Source organism: Eptesicus fuscus, chromosome 14 (assembly GCF_027574615.1).
Source record: "Eptesicus fuscus isolate TK198812 chromosome 14, DD_ASM_mEF_20220401, whole genome shotgun sequence".
Lineage (NCBI taxonomy): Eukaryota > Metazoa > Chordata > Mammalia > Chiroptera > Vespertilionidae > Eptesicus > Eptesicus fuscus.
In genome coordinates, this window is record NC_072486.1 from 3,158,905 (window position 1) to 3,174,574 (window position 15,670).

The following is a 15,670-nucleotide window of genomic DNA, read 5'->3' on the forward strand; positions in this document are numbered from 1 at the left end:
TGTTGTATAACCCTGTGAGCGTTCTTTTACCGCCGTGGCCTCCGTGTCTCCATCGGGGAAAGTAGGAAGCGGACGAGATGGGACACGTCGGAGACTGCTTCCGATCCCAGTCCTGCCAGTGACCTCCTGCGTGTGTGGGCACAGCCGGTGCCGCTCTGAATGGCCGTCACCCTCAGTCACACAAGCATTAGCAACCGCTCAGTTTGCTCAAACGAGAACAGGAATGTTAAAGTCCTTTAAAAACGGAAAAGTCCTGTACAAATGATAAGTCAGCTCAATCTCATTCTCCAAGGCCTTTCAGACGAAACTATGCCATTCATTTCCTCATTCACCCATCCATCCATCCATCCACCCACCCACCCACCCACCCACCCATCCATGCATTCATTCATGAAATATTTTACATGCCGATGACATGCCCGCACTATGTGAGGCCATGGTAAAGTAATAACCGATACATGGTGCTGTGGGCTCAGGGAGGAGAAACACACCTAAATAAACACTCAGACGTTTCTGTGATCCGGTAACACAGCCTCTTCCCCGTTCTTCCTGCCCCGTCCAGTATAACCGGATGCTGCCATTGCCACAGGGTGAACGCCCAGGGTCCAGGGATAACAGACGGACGCATCGTTTTTATTATTGTCTGCCAGTTCTCCCGAGACAGTACACCCCTCGGGGTCTGCGCCCAGAACGGACATGTCCCTAGCCTCGTAGGTCCCCCCACGGTGTGGGCCTCCTCCGCGGCCCCCAGGTTGGCCCACAGTTTCTCACGGGTTAGGAGGGCGTCTCTTTACTGCAGAGAAACCGGCAGGGCTCAAAGCCCTAGCTCCGCTCCCGTCCCCTCACAGGGCCTGCCGGCCGCGGAGGTCCCTGTTCAGCGTGGACGCAGAGGCGGCAGCCCTGGAGGTTTGTGTCCTCAGCTCGGGCAAGCACTTCACGCGGAGGCCTCTGGTTCCTCTCGCCTCTCGAGGAAAGTGAGACAGGGGTGCTCCCCACACTGGCCAGGCCTGGGCAGCCCGTGGCCCACGCCCTGCGACTGCCTTCACCTCCTAACTCTGCCTTCAGCCGTTCTTTCTCTTGGCGTGTAAAGTTAACTGTTTATCTGAGATCTTCCTGAACATAAGCATTTATCACTATGAACTTCCCTCTAAAGCAGTGGTTCTCAACCTTCCTAATGCCGCGACCCTTTAGTACAGTTCCTCACGTTGTGGTGACCCCCAGCTATAACATTATTTCCGTTGCTACTTCATAACTGTGATTTTGCTACTGTTATGAATCGTAATATAAATATCTGTGCTTTCCGATGGTCTTCGGCTCTACAGCAGCGGTTCTCAACCTAGCAGGGTCCCCTAAGACCATTGGAAAACAGAGATATTTACATTATGATTCATAACAGTAGCAAAATTACAGTTATGAAGTAACGACGAAAATAATTTTATGGCTGGGGGTCACCCCAACATGAGGAGCTGTGTTAAAGGGTCGCGGCATTAGGAAGGTTGAGAACCACTGCTCTGAAAGCTCTGGTGTTGCATCCCTTAAGCTGTGATGTTATATTTCCGTTTTCATTTGTCCCAAGGTGTGTTTTTTGATGAATCCTCACCCAAGGGTATGTTTTTCCGGCTTTTAGAAAGAGGGAGAGGCAGGGACGTGGGCGGGCCCTCAGGGTGCCTCCTTAGCAGGTCCCCTGGGGTACCAGCTGCTCCCTTTAGCTCCGGGGACATGGTGTCAGTAACCCCTGTGAGATGAGTCCCCGACACTGTCATCCCCCTGGGCCAGCCTCCTGCGTGGGGAGCCAGGCCTCCTGCCGCCTTCCCGGTGCTGGGACCCGGTTTCCGCCATGCTGTCCCTGTGTATGTCCATGTCCCCCTTGCTGGGCTCCAGAGAAGGACCCACATGGTGTGTTCCCGTAACCCTTCCCTCTCACCCACTCACATGGGAGTCCGAGGGCAGGACCTTCCTCTCCATCTGTTTTGTCATCGCCGGGTACCCACTGGCGCTCAATCGTTGTTTAAAAGGGGAAGAAAAAAAAAGTGAACTATTTCCCTCCAGGAGGAGAAACCACTGCATCGATGTGGTTCCAAATAATGAAAGAAACACGAACCAAGAGCAGCAGCACAGACTGCGAAGGGAGCCGCACTGTCCACGGAAGGCGAGGGCTGTGTCCTTTGCGGACACGCGTGACAGCTGCTGGGCTGTCGGAGGAATTAACGCCGGAGGAACCCCTGGCGCCGCCTGAATATCTGGATTAAATATGCTTTCACGTTCTGTCTGGTTAACAAAGACATACGTTTATTCCAAACAAAGGGACTGAAATAAAACAGATCAAAAAAAAAAAAAAAAAAGGCCGGTGGCTCCTCCCCCGACCCCCCTCCCCACGGTGAGGAATAGGAGGGGCCGCGCCGCTCCCCCCGGACTCCATCCGCCGGCGTTTGGGGCTGTTTGGCCCTTTTCTTAGAGGATCTTTTCCCTGAATCGGAACCGAGAGCGGCTCCGGTGCCGGCGGGCGCTCCGGGGGCCCAGGCGGCGCCCCCCCCCCCCCGGCGGGAGGGCATGCAGGGGGGTGACGGCGCGCCCGGGGGCCGCGGGCGCCGTGGATGACGGCGAGCCCGCTCCAGGCTTCCCGGCGGGATCGTGCCCCTCGCGGCCGCCCGCTTCTCTCGAGAACCGTGGGCCGGGCTCGGCCGCGGGAGGCGCTTCCAGCCGGGGGCCCCGGCCCTGCCGAGCGCGGGCCGGGCGGGCGGCGAAGGGAGCGGCCTCGGAGCCGCCCGGCGCTCCCGCGGGGCCCCGCGGCCCCGGCAGCGTCCGGCCGGGCGGGCACCCCGTGGGGCGCGCCAGCTGCGGCCCGATGTGCCGGCCCGCGGCCCCGCGCACAGGCTCCCGCGCGCTCCCCCGCCGCGCCCGCCCCCGCGGCCCGCCGCCCGCCTAAAGGAAGCCCGGCCCCCGCGGGGTGCCCGCGCGGCCCCCGGGCGAACGCCGCGCCGGAGGTTTGTCCCCGCGCGCGCACCGTCCCGCGCGGCCCCGGCGCTGGGCCCGGCGCGCGGCGATGGGCGAGACCATGTCCAAGCGGCTCAGGTTGCACCTGGGCGCCGAGGCGGAGATGGAGGAGCGCGCGTTCCCCAACCGCTTCCCGGACTACGAGGCCGCCGCCGCCGCGGACGCCGCTGCCTCCGCCGCGGCCGAGGACGCGGACGACGCTTGCCCCGCGCCCGCCCCCGACGAGCTCGGCCTCCCGTTTCACGACGACGGGAAGGTGAGTGGCGGCCGCCGAGGGCCGGGCCTGGGGCTGCGCCGGGTGGGGGGAGCCCGGGCGGTGGTAGCGTCCGCCCGCCCCGCCCACAGCCGCGCTGACGTCACCCGCCCCGCCCGGCTGCGCGCTGACGTCACCGGCCCCGCCCATCTGCGTCTCGCCCTGGCCGCGCGCTGGGCCGGGCTCGGGAGCGGGCGGCTCCTGGGGCTGCTCGGCCTTCGCCTCTGCCCTGCGGGGTCCTCCCTGGCCGCGCAGCCCCGGGCGGGGCGGGCACTGCCAGTTTGGGGCCACCCTCCCCGCGTGGCGCCTCGGGCCCCGCAGCCGCGGCAGTGCCCCGATGGCGGGTCTGCTCGGCGCCGGTGCGGGCGGAGGCGCCGGTTGGAGGGCAGGCGACGCCCTTCGCCCGCCTCTGCACCAGCCGAACGCGCGCGCCGCGAACCGGCTCCTGGTGTCCCCGGGCCGCCGGCATCCTCTGTTTTCACGTCCTGTGTGTCGCTGAGGGTTCACGTTTTTCATGGTAAACCCCGGCGTCCACGCCGGCCCCCAGCTGCGCTCCGCCGCCCGTAGAGGCGGCCCCGGGGATGCGCGGGGAAAGGTGCGGGAAGCGAGCCCCCGACACGGGAGCCCCCGTGGGAGCCGTCGAGGGGCTGGAGCCGCCGCTTCATTTCTGCCCCGCAGAAGGAGAGAGACGCTGACGATGAAAATGACCTTTTTTTTTTCTTTTTACCCTTTGTATGTAGGGAATGGGGTTTTTACCCCAGCTCCAGGGCTGGGCAAAAGTGAGTTCACAAAACAGTGTTTGTTCTTGTGTTGTTACTTATTATTGTATATGTTTCTGTGTGAACCACTGTAAACCTACTTTTGCTCACTCCTGCATATACCACAGTGATTCGTATGAAAGAAAGTTGAAGCACAAGTGACTCATGCGGCTTGCATTTTCTCTGTGCCGTTAGACAGTGAACGTGTCAGGGTGGGCACCCATGCCCGTGGGTGTGAGTGCTCCCAGAAGGAAAGGGGAAGTGGGAATTGTGTTCTTAGACATGAAGGAGGGGGGCGGGTTGTGATGTTAAAAGGGGGAAAAGTCACAAGATAAAATGAAGATGGATTAAGTTCCACTATCTTCCATATAGATAGTTTATGATTGGCTGATTACTACATTTTTATTGTTAAAACTAGAGGCCCGGTGCATGAAATTCATGCACGGGGGCGGGGGGGGGGGGTTCTCCTCAGCCCAGCCTGCACCCTCTCCAATCCGGGATTGGGCCTAAACCGGCAGCCGGACATCCCTTTCACAATCCAGGACAGCTGGCTCCTAACTGCTCACCTGCCTGCCAGCCTGATCACCCCTAATTGCCTCTGCCTGTCAGCCTGATCACCACCAACTGCCCCGCCCCCTACTGGCCTGGTCACCCCCAACTGCTCCCCTGTTGGTCTGGTCATCCCTTACTGCCCCCCCTGCCAGCCTGGTTGCCCCCAACTGCCCACCCCTGCTGGCCTGGTCGCCCCTCGCAGCCTGCTGTTCAGTCATTTGGTCGTCCCTCAATAATCCCCCTGCCCCCATCCTTGTTGCTCCATGCAGCCTGCTATTCAGTCGTCTGTCTGGTTGTTTCGGTCATGACGGCCCCTGACTTTTTATATATTAGGATATTCTGTTAAGACTGTTAATTAAGATAGATAATATCAAAGTATGCATTTGGTTTGAGAGACATGGAATTTCATGAAAACAAGGATATTATGGGTTGAGTTGTGCCTCCCAAGAAGGTATGTCCAAGTCCTAACCACGGACACCTCCGAATGGGACCTATTTCCACGTGAGGAAATGGAATTAGTTAAGGTAGGGTCTTCATACGGAGGGGAAGGAGGCCAGGTGCCCCTCCCCTTCTGAGACAGTGTCCTCCCGTGTGTCTTACTCTCAGTGTTTGGACGGTAAACGGATTTTCTGTGAAAAGGTAAGTCCATTCGTATTCAGTTCTAGGGCCTTCCATCCCTCTAAGAGGTAAACTAACAGGTGCCTCCAGGGTTAAGTAAACTACCTGCGTTCTCACACCTGTACTCTGGTCACTTAATTTCTAAGGTGTGCTTTGACTCCACACCCACAAATGTCAGTGACATTTGCCCTGAAAGCACCAAATGTGCAGTAACATAACATCATTTTCTTTTTCTTCCTTGGACTCTTTGTTTACATGGTGCAATGAATTCTTTTTTCTTTTCAATTGCATAAAAGCATTTTCTCTCTGGGTCCACAGAAGGACATTGCATTATGATAACAAGTCAGTGTGTGAGGAAGATACAATTGTACATTTGTACCTAATAACAGACTACAAAATACATGAAAGCAAAAAAAAATAAAAAGTGTAGAATTAAAGGAAGAAATAGACAATAGGCAAGTCTACCATCAGGGATTGTAATACACCTCAGCAGTTGGCATGGCAACTAAATTTTTCAAAAATCATCAAAGACAGAAACATCTGAACAACTGCATGTTTAAGAATGTTGCTGAGCCCTAACCGGTTTGGCTCAGTGGATAGAGAGATGTCCTGCAGACTTAAGGGTCCCAGGTTCGATTCCGGTCAAGGGCATGTACCTTAGTTGCGGGCACATCCCCAGTGTGGGGTGTGCAAGAGGCAGCTGAATGATGTTTCTCTCTCATCAGTGTTTCTAGCTCTCTCTCCCTCTCCCTTCCTCTCTGTAAAAAAAACAATAAAAAATATATTTTAAAAAAAAAGAATGTTGCTGAATTTCCCTTGAGGAAGACTACCTGCAGTGGGTAAGAATACCTCCTTCCTTAGCTGTTAACAGTGTTGGTACGTAATACCTTTTAAATATTTTATTGTCATCTGATAGCCACACCATCATAATATTTGTACTTATTTGCACTGCATTGATTGCTAAGTGATTGACCATTTTTGCATATGCTTGTCACTTGATTTGTTTTAATGAGGTACATTGATAATTTTAGGTATATTTCTGTATTATAATTTTCTTTTTATGTATAAGTATTTCTCCCTCGTCATTAACTGTCTGACTTAAATTTGTTGGCATGATGTTGGTTAATAAAGTTATATAGGTTTCACGTGTATACTTCCATAACACGGCACATATGTGCTGTGTGTTCACCGGCCAAAGGGACGTCTCCTGCCATCACCATTGATCCCCCTGTACCCTCTTCTACCTGCCCCATCCCCCGTGCCCCCTCTGGTCACCACCATACTGTTGTCTGTGTCTGCAGGTTTTTGTCATTAACTTTTAAACCATCTTTCTTATTTAACTTACAGAAGTTAAAATATCTGTGTAGTCAAATCCACCACTTTTCAATTGTTTGATTCCTCTGGTTCTGCAACTTATTTTGTGTAACCCTATTTAAGGCTTATAGTCTGTGTAGGGCATTACCTCATTTAAAAACTTACCTTAAAAAACCAGGATACACTCTCCAACCAGTGAAGCGTTCACGTGGGCCAGGCGATGTAGCTTCTGTCTGCTAACGTTCTCACGACTTAGACAGGGATTACCCCACACAACATTGTCCTGCTCTTGTGCCATTTACATTGCTGTCCTTTGGTTCTCAGATCATTCACACCTTCACCAGGCGGGTCCAGACCAAAATCAAAGATCTGCTCCAGCAGATGGAAGAAGGGCTGAAGACGGCGGACCCACATGACTGCTCTGCGTATACCGGCTGGACAGGTGAGAATGGGGGGGGGGGGGGGTACATGACTACTGGGTTCTGTTCTTAGATTGTGATATGTAAGACTTGGGTTTAAAAGGTCTTGCTCTTGTAAAATGGTGAAGTTCTGTGTCCTCTCAATGACGTTTTGAACTGTCTTCCTAGAGGAGATGCTTTGGAATTTTATTTCTAAAACATTTTGCCTGGAAGTTGGAAGCGTGATATGTCGCCTGCCACATGTTTATAACATGATTTGCCTTAACGTACGGCATCTACGAAAATGTGTGATAAGAGCAGACTTGCCCCAGGGTCAGTGTTTGTGCTACCTTTTTCTACCCTGAGGTGTGTTTTTTTCAAGTCTATCCTGTTGCCCTTCAGAAGTACAGGTTTTCTGTAGGTTTTCACGTAAATATAAAACAATGTCCTAAAGGTGAAGGGAAAGGGATTAATGCTCTTCCTGGGGCATTTCCCAGGCATAGCCCTGCTGTACCTGCAGTTGTACCGGGTGACGTGTGACCAGACCCACCTGCTGCGGTCCCTGGATTACGTCAAGAGGACCCTTCGGAACCTGAGTGGCCGCAGGGTCACGTTCCTCTGCGGAGACGCGGGGCCGCTGGCCGTGGGAGCGGTGGTGTACCACAAGCTCCGAAGTGAGGGCGAGTCCCAGGAGTGCATCGCCAAGTGAGTGCCTAACACCGACGTCTTTTCTCCAGCCTCAGGGGGAGGCCTGCTGTCAAAGGGCATCAAAAAGGAGGTCATTTTAACTCACCTGCTGCAGATCTCTCCGAGAAGTGGGGAGTCGGTGTGTGAATTCTGAGCAGAGTGTGGGATCATGCGCTCTCTTTCTACCCAAGCTGTGCTGGCCTTAACTCGGGGGGGGGGGGGGGCGGGGGGGCGGCACATGTTTCTTTGTGTTACTTTCATGATTTTTCTGCGTAATTTTTGGTGCCTTCAGTGCATGGAAAGGAGCTTGTCTGCCTGAGACGTACTGTGATCGTTGCTCGCGGGTTCTTTGCAATGGGACAGGGAGAGCGCCCACTCTTTGTGCATCTGTTGGCTTCTGTTCTCTGGAGAAGCAGAAACCAGCTCTCTCTCCCGGGGCTGTGGTCTCCAGCTCAGGCTGGTCTGTTCCTGTTTATTGAATGACAGACAGCTCAGGCTAATTCCCGAGCGTTGGCTACATTTTACTACCATTTTCATTTAGGGTTGAAGTCACTTTCTTCTAATTCTGGATTTCAAAATGGAGTGTCTTCTCTTACTTGGCTTCGGGTAGATGCACGGTAGACATTTTGACCATACGATGTTTTGTTACTCATTGTGATGTCTGAGAGAGAAATGAGTCAAATGGAAAAGGTTTTCTTTTCTGGTTTTTGGTATTTTTTTAAAACCATTTAAATTGAAAATAACTAACAGGCAATTCCTAGAGGAACGGTTACTTATAGTTTCGGGAAGGTATCCTGGACCTTCTCTGGGATGGGAAGAGACACTTCCTTGTTGGGTAGACTTTTGCAGCTCCAGAGATCCATTGTCTGCCAAGACTCGGACCTTCCCGACGAGCTCCTTTACGGCCGGGCCGGGTACCTGTATGCCCTCCTCTACCTGAACACGGAGATCGGGCCGGGCACCGTGTGCGAGTCGGCTGTTAGAGAGGTAGGCTCACCCACAACTGCGGGCATCCTCTCACCCCGCCCATTCGGACCTGCACTCTGCCCCTAAGAACAGTAACTGCTAAAAGCATCTCATAACTAATGAGTAGCTCCTTCCTGCGTCTTCTAGGAATGTGTGGGGGTTTTTTAATCTGTGCTCCTCTTAGGCCTGTGTCCATTGGGCTGTTTTTACTAGAATCAAACAACCCCAGCTTCAGGAAGATAGCATGTTTCCCTTTCAGGAGATGTCTGAACTGGTGGGCGGTCCTGGGAAGCTGGCAAGGGACCCTTCTATCTTGTTCTCCCACACCCTAGGGCCGTGCTCTTGTCCGCCTGGCCAGAGCTAGGTGAGCACCTGTGCCCGGGGACAAGCGAGTAAGTGGAGGATGAGCAGCTTCCTTGTAAGGCCAAGAACAAGAAGCTGCTGCTCTCACTTCTGCTCACATCCCACATACAGAACTTAGCCAAGCGACTGTGCCAGGCTCTCTGGGGCTAAGAGGCCAGGAGGCCCAGCTAAACTTGTAACACAGGGACCAAAAGTATGAAGGGAGTCAGGGTATTAGGAGCCAGTCAGGATCTGCACTGCAGCCTCATTACAGCCATTCCAGTCTTCTTTTGATCTAACTAAAGCTCTGCATGCCGCAGCAGACCTCATGTCTCTAGCCTTTCCCACACACGGCCGGTCCCTGCAGCCTTTCCCCCACACAGCCGGTCCCTGCAGCCTTTCCCACACACAGCCGGTCCCTGCAGCCTTTCCCACACGTGGCCGGTCCCTGCAGCCTTTCCCACACACAGCCGGTCCCTGCAGCCTTTCCCACACACAGCCGGTCCCTGCAGCCTTTCCCACACACAGCCGGTCCCTGCAGCCTTTCCCACACACGGCCGGTCCCTGCAGCCTTTCCCACACGCGGCCGGTCCCTGCTGCCTTTCCCACACACGGCCGGTCCCTGCAGCCTTTCCCACACACGGCCGGTCCCTGCAGCCTTTCCCACACACAGCCGGTCCCTGCAGCCTTTCCCACACACGGCCGGTCCCTGCAGCCTTTCCCACACACAGCCGGTCCCTGCAGCCTTTCCCACACACGGCTGGTTCCTGCAGCCTTTCCCACACACGGCCGGTCCCTGCAGCCTTTCCCACACACAGCCGGTCCCTGCAGCCTTTCCCACACACAGCCGGTCCCTGCAGCCTTTCCCACACACGGCCGGTTCCTGCAGCCTTTCCCACACACAGCCGGTCCCTGCAGCCTTTCCCACACACAGCCGGTCCCTGCTGCCTTTCCCACACACAGCCGGTCCCTGCAGCCTTTCCCACACACAGCCGGTCCCTGCAGCCTTTCCCACACACAGCCGGTCCCTGCAGCCTTTCCCACACAGCCGGTCCCTGCAGCCTTTCCCACACACAGCCGGTCCCTGCAGCCTTTCCCACACACAGCCGGTTCCTGCAGCCTTTCCCACACACAGAGTGGGTTCCTGCAGCCTTTCCCCCACGCACAGCTGGTTCCTGCAGCCTTTCCCACACACAGCCGGTTCCTGCAGCATTTTATGGGAGATTACCAGTCTTTTGGGGAAAACATTGCAGCTACAAAACAACTAAGTAGTCTAGAATATTTTTATAGGAAGTTTTTCTAGACTAGTAAACTTTTTATGCATAAAAGTTTTGGTTTGGTGGTTTGACTTTTTCTACTCTGAGACTGTCTACTGATTTCTCTCTGCCTATATTTATTAATTTACAAAATAAAGAACAGTGCTGGCTGCGGAGTGCTTAGAGATTTATAGATGAAGATATCTATATAAGGACATGCTGTTAGTGGTATTAGACTAAAACAATGTAAGTTTTTTAAAGACTTTAATGCATTATCTCTGCAGGTCGTCACTGCTATTATTGAGTCGGGCAAGGCTCTGTCGAGGGAGGAGAGGAAGGCTGAGCGCTGCCCCCTGCTGTACCAGTGGCACAGGAAGCAGTATGTGGGGGCCGCCCACGGCATGGCCGGCATTTACTACATGCTGATGCAGGTGGGAGAACGCTCCGGAATACTGACGATGGCGACCGGACATAAAGCAGTAGATCAGATAGAAACATGGAGCTCAGCTTGGCTCACAAACCATGCAGGCTGCACTAATGGCCCTTTGAGTCATGACCCTCAGCTTTGCTGCTCACACCCAAGCAGTGAGCGCCGGGAGCTCAGTCCGCAGGTAGTCTGTGCAGATCAGGTGCCACACTTTGTGTGTTAACTTGACATTTACTCACGGTGCTGAGATGTGGTCAGACATTACCCTGAATGTTTCTGTGAGGTATTTCGGGTGAGGTTTGTATTTAAATGGGTGGACGATCTCCCCCAGACTTAAGTAACCCAATACTGGAATTGATTCTAATTTTATGTGCTTCTCAGTATTCCAGGTAGTTGATGTTTTATTAGCCATAAGATAGAGGTTTTCTAAAAGAAAAGAAGAAACTTTAGAAAAGTAGATGAAATGTTTTATTTGTTTGCTTACAGCCAGCAGCGAAGGTGGACCAGGACACCCTGGCCGAGATGGTGAAGCCCAGCATTGACTACGTCCGGCACAAGCGCTTCCGCTCCGGCAATTACCCGTCGTCTCTCAGCAACGAGACGGACCGCCTGGTCCACTGGTGCCACGGGGCCTCGGGGGTCATCCACATGCTGATGCAGGCGTACAAGGTCAGTGCCGGCCTCCCCGCTCCTTGGGGGCCTCAGTCAGCATTTCCTGGGGTAAAGCACTTTACGATGACCTGCAGGGTCACCAGGGGGACGGGAACACGGACAGACTGAGACTGTAGGAGCTGCTGGAGGTGGTGCAGGGGGTGCTGTCTGCCCCAGGGCCGTCAGGAGGAGGGGGTGCTGTCTGCCCCAGGGCCATCAGGAGGAGGGGGTGCTGTCTGCCCCAGGGCCGTCAGGAGGAGGGGGTGCTCTCTGCCCCAGGGCCGTCAGGAGGAGGGGGTGCTCTCTGTCCCAGGGCCGTCAGGAGGAGGGGGTGCTCTCTGCCCCAGGGCCATCAGGAGGAGGGGGTGCTCTCTGCCCCAGGGCCATCAGGCTGCCGAGCCTCCTGTGGCTTCCTAACCGGAAGGGCAGTGTCTCGCTGACTCACTGAGAACCTTCCTACCCTGCCTGCGTCTCCACCCAGGTGTTCAAGGAGGAGAAGTACCTGAAGGACGCCATGGAGTGCAGCGACGTGATCTGGCAGCGCGGCCTGCTGCGCAAAGGCTACGGGCTCTGCCACGGGACGGCCGGCAACGGCTACTCCTTCCTGTCCCTGTACCACCTCACGCGGGACAGGAAGTACCTCTACCGCGCTTGCAAGGTGAGGCCTCTGTCCAAACAGCGCTGGACACTCCAGGCGGAGTCCACGCGCAGCTCCTCCTCCTTCCCTCCGGCTTCTGTTTCCCAGGCACAGCCGGTCCTGGCCGCCCTCCACCTCGCCACCCGGGAGTCAGACCCACTCCTGTTCCCAGAGCCCGGCCTCACACCGCCCCTCCGCTCCTCTCCCTCGCTGTCACCACGCTGCCCCTCCAGCCTCTGCCCCTCCTCTCCACGCAGGAGCATGTCCGTGTTCCCTTTGAGCGGCTCAGCTGGTTCCCATCGGGTGCTCCCCTCCCCGCCCCCCCCTCCCCCCACAATCCCCAGTCTCAGCCTGGGTGGCGTCCCTACAGCAGACGCCCCGCTGAGAGGAGGCAGCAGGGCCAGCGCAGAGCCCACGCCCCGCCCTCTGCACTGGGCGCAGCCTCCTGGCCGTGGCTCGGGGGGAGGTCGTCGAGTGTCTGCTTTGCTGCCTCCTCGAGTGAACTCTCAGCCTTGACAAGCAATGTCTTCTTAGTTTGCAGAGTGGTGTCTGGACTATGGTGCCCACGGGTGCCGCATCCCCGACAGACCCTATTCCCTCTTTGAAGGTGAGGGGGCCCCGGGTGTGGGAGCGGGGAGCGGGCCCATCTCTGCGGGACTGGCACCAAGGCCTCTGATCCTGCTCTAGCGATGACCCCACAGCCATAAGTACTCACACAGGAGTTCATGGCTGGAGTTACATTAGTCTCCCTGCCGCCTGCTGTGTGCTCCTGTGAATGTCTTCCCCGTGTTTGGGTCTCTTGTGAAGTAAATGCAGACGACATAGGGCACTTGCTGCTTGGTAACGAGGACATGCTACGTTCCTCCTCTGCACCCTGTGCAGTGTTGTGTGTGTGCCACCGCTCTGCGCCCTGTGCAGTGTTGTGTGTGTGCCACCGCTCTGCGCCCTGTGCAGTGTTGTGTGTGCCACCGCTCTGCGCCCTGTTCAGTGTTGTGTGTGTGCCACCGCTCTGCGCTCTGTGCAGTGTTGCGTGTGCCACCGCTCTGCGCCCTGTGCAGTGTTGTGTGTGTGCCACCGCTCTGCGCCCTGTTCAGTGTTGTGTGTGTGCCACCGCTCTGCGCTCTGTGCAGTGTTGCGTGTGCCACCGCTCTGCGCCCTGTGCAGTGTTGTGTGTGTGCCATGCTCTGTACCCTGTGCAGTGTTGCGTGTGCCACCGCTCTGCGCCCTGTGCAGTGTTGTGTGTGCCACCGCTCTGCGCCCTGTGCAGTGTTGCGTGTGCCACCGCTCTGCGCCCTGTGCAGTGTTGCGTGTGCCACCGCTCTGCGCCCTGTGCAGTGTTGCGTGTGCCACCGCTCTGCGCCCTGTGCAGTGTTGCGTGTGCCACTGCTCTGCCACAGGACCTTGTTAGCTACTTACGTGTACCTAATCACTTCAGTTACATAAACAAATGTGACCAATCAATATTAGTATTTAAAAAGCATTAGTACCTAGAAATAGTGGTAGTTGGGGAAAGTTACGAGAATATTGAAGAAAGCTCTGAAAAACAAGAGCAATGACAGGAAGTGAAGAGACAATGGTTAAGTCTGCTGCAGGCACAGTGTGTGACCATAACCCGGGAAAGCAGAATAGTCTACAGAGAGCCCTGGTGTGTGTGTGTGTGTGTGTGTGTGCGCGCGCGCGCATGTTTGAGCGTGTGTGCGTGTGTGCTGTTTTGTGACTGTTGCCTCAGGTGGCTCCTGACAAGGAGGGGTCAAGGGGCTGTGTCCCTCCCAGTGCCCTTCGTAAAGGACCCCCCCTGACTTGCAGGCATGGCTGGTGCGATCCACTTTCTCTCCGATGTCCTGGCACCCGAGACATCCCGGTTCCCGGCGTTTGAACTTAGCTCTTCACAGACGGATAAGAAGATGTAAAAAGACTCCTAAGAGCCCCATTTGGACCAAAATCCACGAGACTGCTCGGTGCCTGACGGGAACCAGCTGTGAATCCCCAGGGGGAAGGCGGCAAGCAGACACGCCAGGCCCTGGAGCCGAGCGGCAGCTCCCGTCTCGCCTGTCCCAGCCCCCGCGGCCACGCCCGTCCTCACACCCAGTTCTCGCAGCCTTTGCATGTCTCTTGGTGTTTGTTGTCTGTGGGTGTCAGCTGTGCTCAGCAGAGAGCCCTCTGTGCCCTCGAGCGGACACGCGGCAGCCCCTTCTCTGTAAATCACTCCCCGGCGGGAGCGGCGGGCAGCGGCCCGGTGATACCCAGTGCTCGCACCCGCGCCGCATCGCTGCAGCTCGCACAGCAGGAGGGAAGGGCTCCAGGACCGAGAAGCTGAGCCGATGAGGAAGGGTTCAGCTGGAGTGGTCGAGGCTCAGCCTTCCCACTAGGGTTTAGTGCTCACCTCAGTGTTTTTTGTTGTCGTTTTTTAATTTTCTTTAAATCCTTACCCGAGGATCTGTTTTACTGACCGAGAGAGAGAGAGAGAGAGAGAGAGGAGAGGAGAGAGATTGCCTCCCACACGTGCCCTGACAGGGACTCGAACCCGCAGCCTTTGGATGTACAGGGATGATGCTCCAACCACTGAGCCACCGGCCCGGCTCGCCCGGGTGGTTCGAGCAGCCGATGCCTCTCGCTCTCCGGCCCGTCTCAGCAGAGTGGCCTCGGGCCTCGGGCGGCTCCAGGTGAACCTTCCGGGATGGCTGTGCGTCAGCCCCGGGCGTCGCAGTCCTCGGCTCCCCGTCCATCGCGTTAAGTGTGTGGCTTTAAGTGCAGTGAGTCAAGTTCCAGAGCGACCAGCAGGCAGGTCTCTGTCCCGCGTCCCTGCGATTAAACTACGTCAAACTTGGTCCGTTACCAAGGCATCCGCTCGGGATCCATGCGTCCTGTGCTTTGTCCACTGGGTGGTGACAGGCTCACGTGGATGACACGTGTTAAGCATGAAAGTGCTGGTCTTCACGCATCCACATGGGAAACACGACCCAGCGAGAACCTGGCGGACATGTTCGTGTAAAAGGCACGGCTCTGGGCGAGCGCACACGCCCCCAGTCCTGCCACGCGGGGTTCAGTGTGTAGCAGGGTTTCCCTCGTGGACGACTGGTCTGGAACGTCTCACCTCGGGAGTGAGGCGGGGGCAGGAGACACGCGAGGTCTGAGGCCTGGTCCTTGTCTGGCCGCCATCGGCCCCCGTGCCCGTCACAAAGGAGGTCCGCGCCGAAGGCAGGTCACGGAGCTCCTGGCGCGGCTGAGCGCCCCCGGGCCGGCCTGAGACATGACGGCTCCAGAGCCTTCGCCACAGACACTGTGTCCAAGTCACGCCTGTTCCCACGTGGGGCCGGTGACTTCCCTGGTCACAGACCCTCAGGGTGGCTTTTAAGGGGCTTCCTGGGCAGCCAGGCCCTGTCACCCGGAGGACATGCATCTGGAGTGAGTGCCCAACCGTCAACCTACTCCCCACCCACACGCAGCCGCTCACGGGGTCCCGCAGCCTCGCCCACGCGCAGCCGCTCACGGGGTCCCGCAGCCTCACCCACACACAGCCGCTCACGGGGTCCCGCAGCCTCACCCACACACAGCCGCTCACGGGGTCCCGCAGCCTCGCCCACGCGCAGCCGCTCACGGGGTCCCGCAGCCTCGCCCACGCGCAGCCGCTCACGGGGTCCCGCAGCCTCACCCACACACAGCCGCTCACGGGGTCCCGCAGCCTCGCCCACGCGCAGCCGCTCACGGGGTCCCGTGGCCCGCGCTGTCACTTGTCCCAGGGGCTGCACAGGACTCGCCCCCAGGCCCGGGACAGGGCCTCCCAGCCAGAGGGGCGCATCCTGGCCACCTGTCCCCA

At 56.7% G+C, this 15,670-nt stretch overlaps 1 protein-coding gene across 3 annotated transcripts; it reads left to right on the forward strand.

The window, feature by feature from the left end:
- The first annotated feature begins 2,908 nt into the window (after window positions 1-2,908).
- LANCL2 (LanC like glutathione S-transferase 2) lies at window positions 2,909-14,707 on the forward strand. Of its 3 annotated transcripts, none has more exons than XM_054726243.1 (9): window positions 2,909-3,250; window positions 6,814-6,931; window positions 7,391-7,592; window positions 8,414-8,561; window positions 10,423-10,569; window positions 11,052-11,234; window positions 11,698-11,874; window positions 12,388-12,460; window positions 13,660-14,707. In XM_054726243.1, the coding sequence occupies exons 1-9, from the start codon at window positions 3,044-3,046 to the stop codon at window positions 13,761-13,763; spliced, it is 1,359 nt and encodes a 452-aa protein (XP_054582218.1). In that variant the 5' UTR covers window positions 2,909-3,043; the 3' UTR covers window positions 13,764-14,707. The 3 variants fall into 3 exon arrangements, with proteins under 3 accessions (XP_054582218.1, XP_008148865.2, XP_054582220.1); XM_008150643.3 differs by having other exon boundaries at window positions 2,910-3,250; window positions 7,385-7,592; XM_054726245.1 differs by lacking the exon at window positions 2,909-3,250 and adding an exon at window positions 3,430-3,764 and having other exon boundaries at window positions 7,385-7,592.
- The last annotated feature ends 963 nt before the right edge of the window (window positions 14,708-15,670 follow it).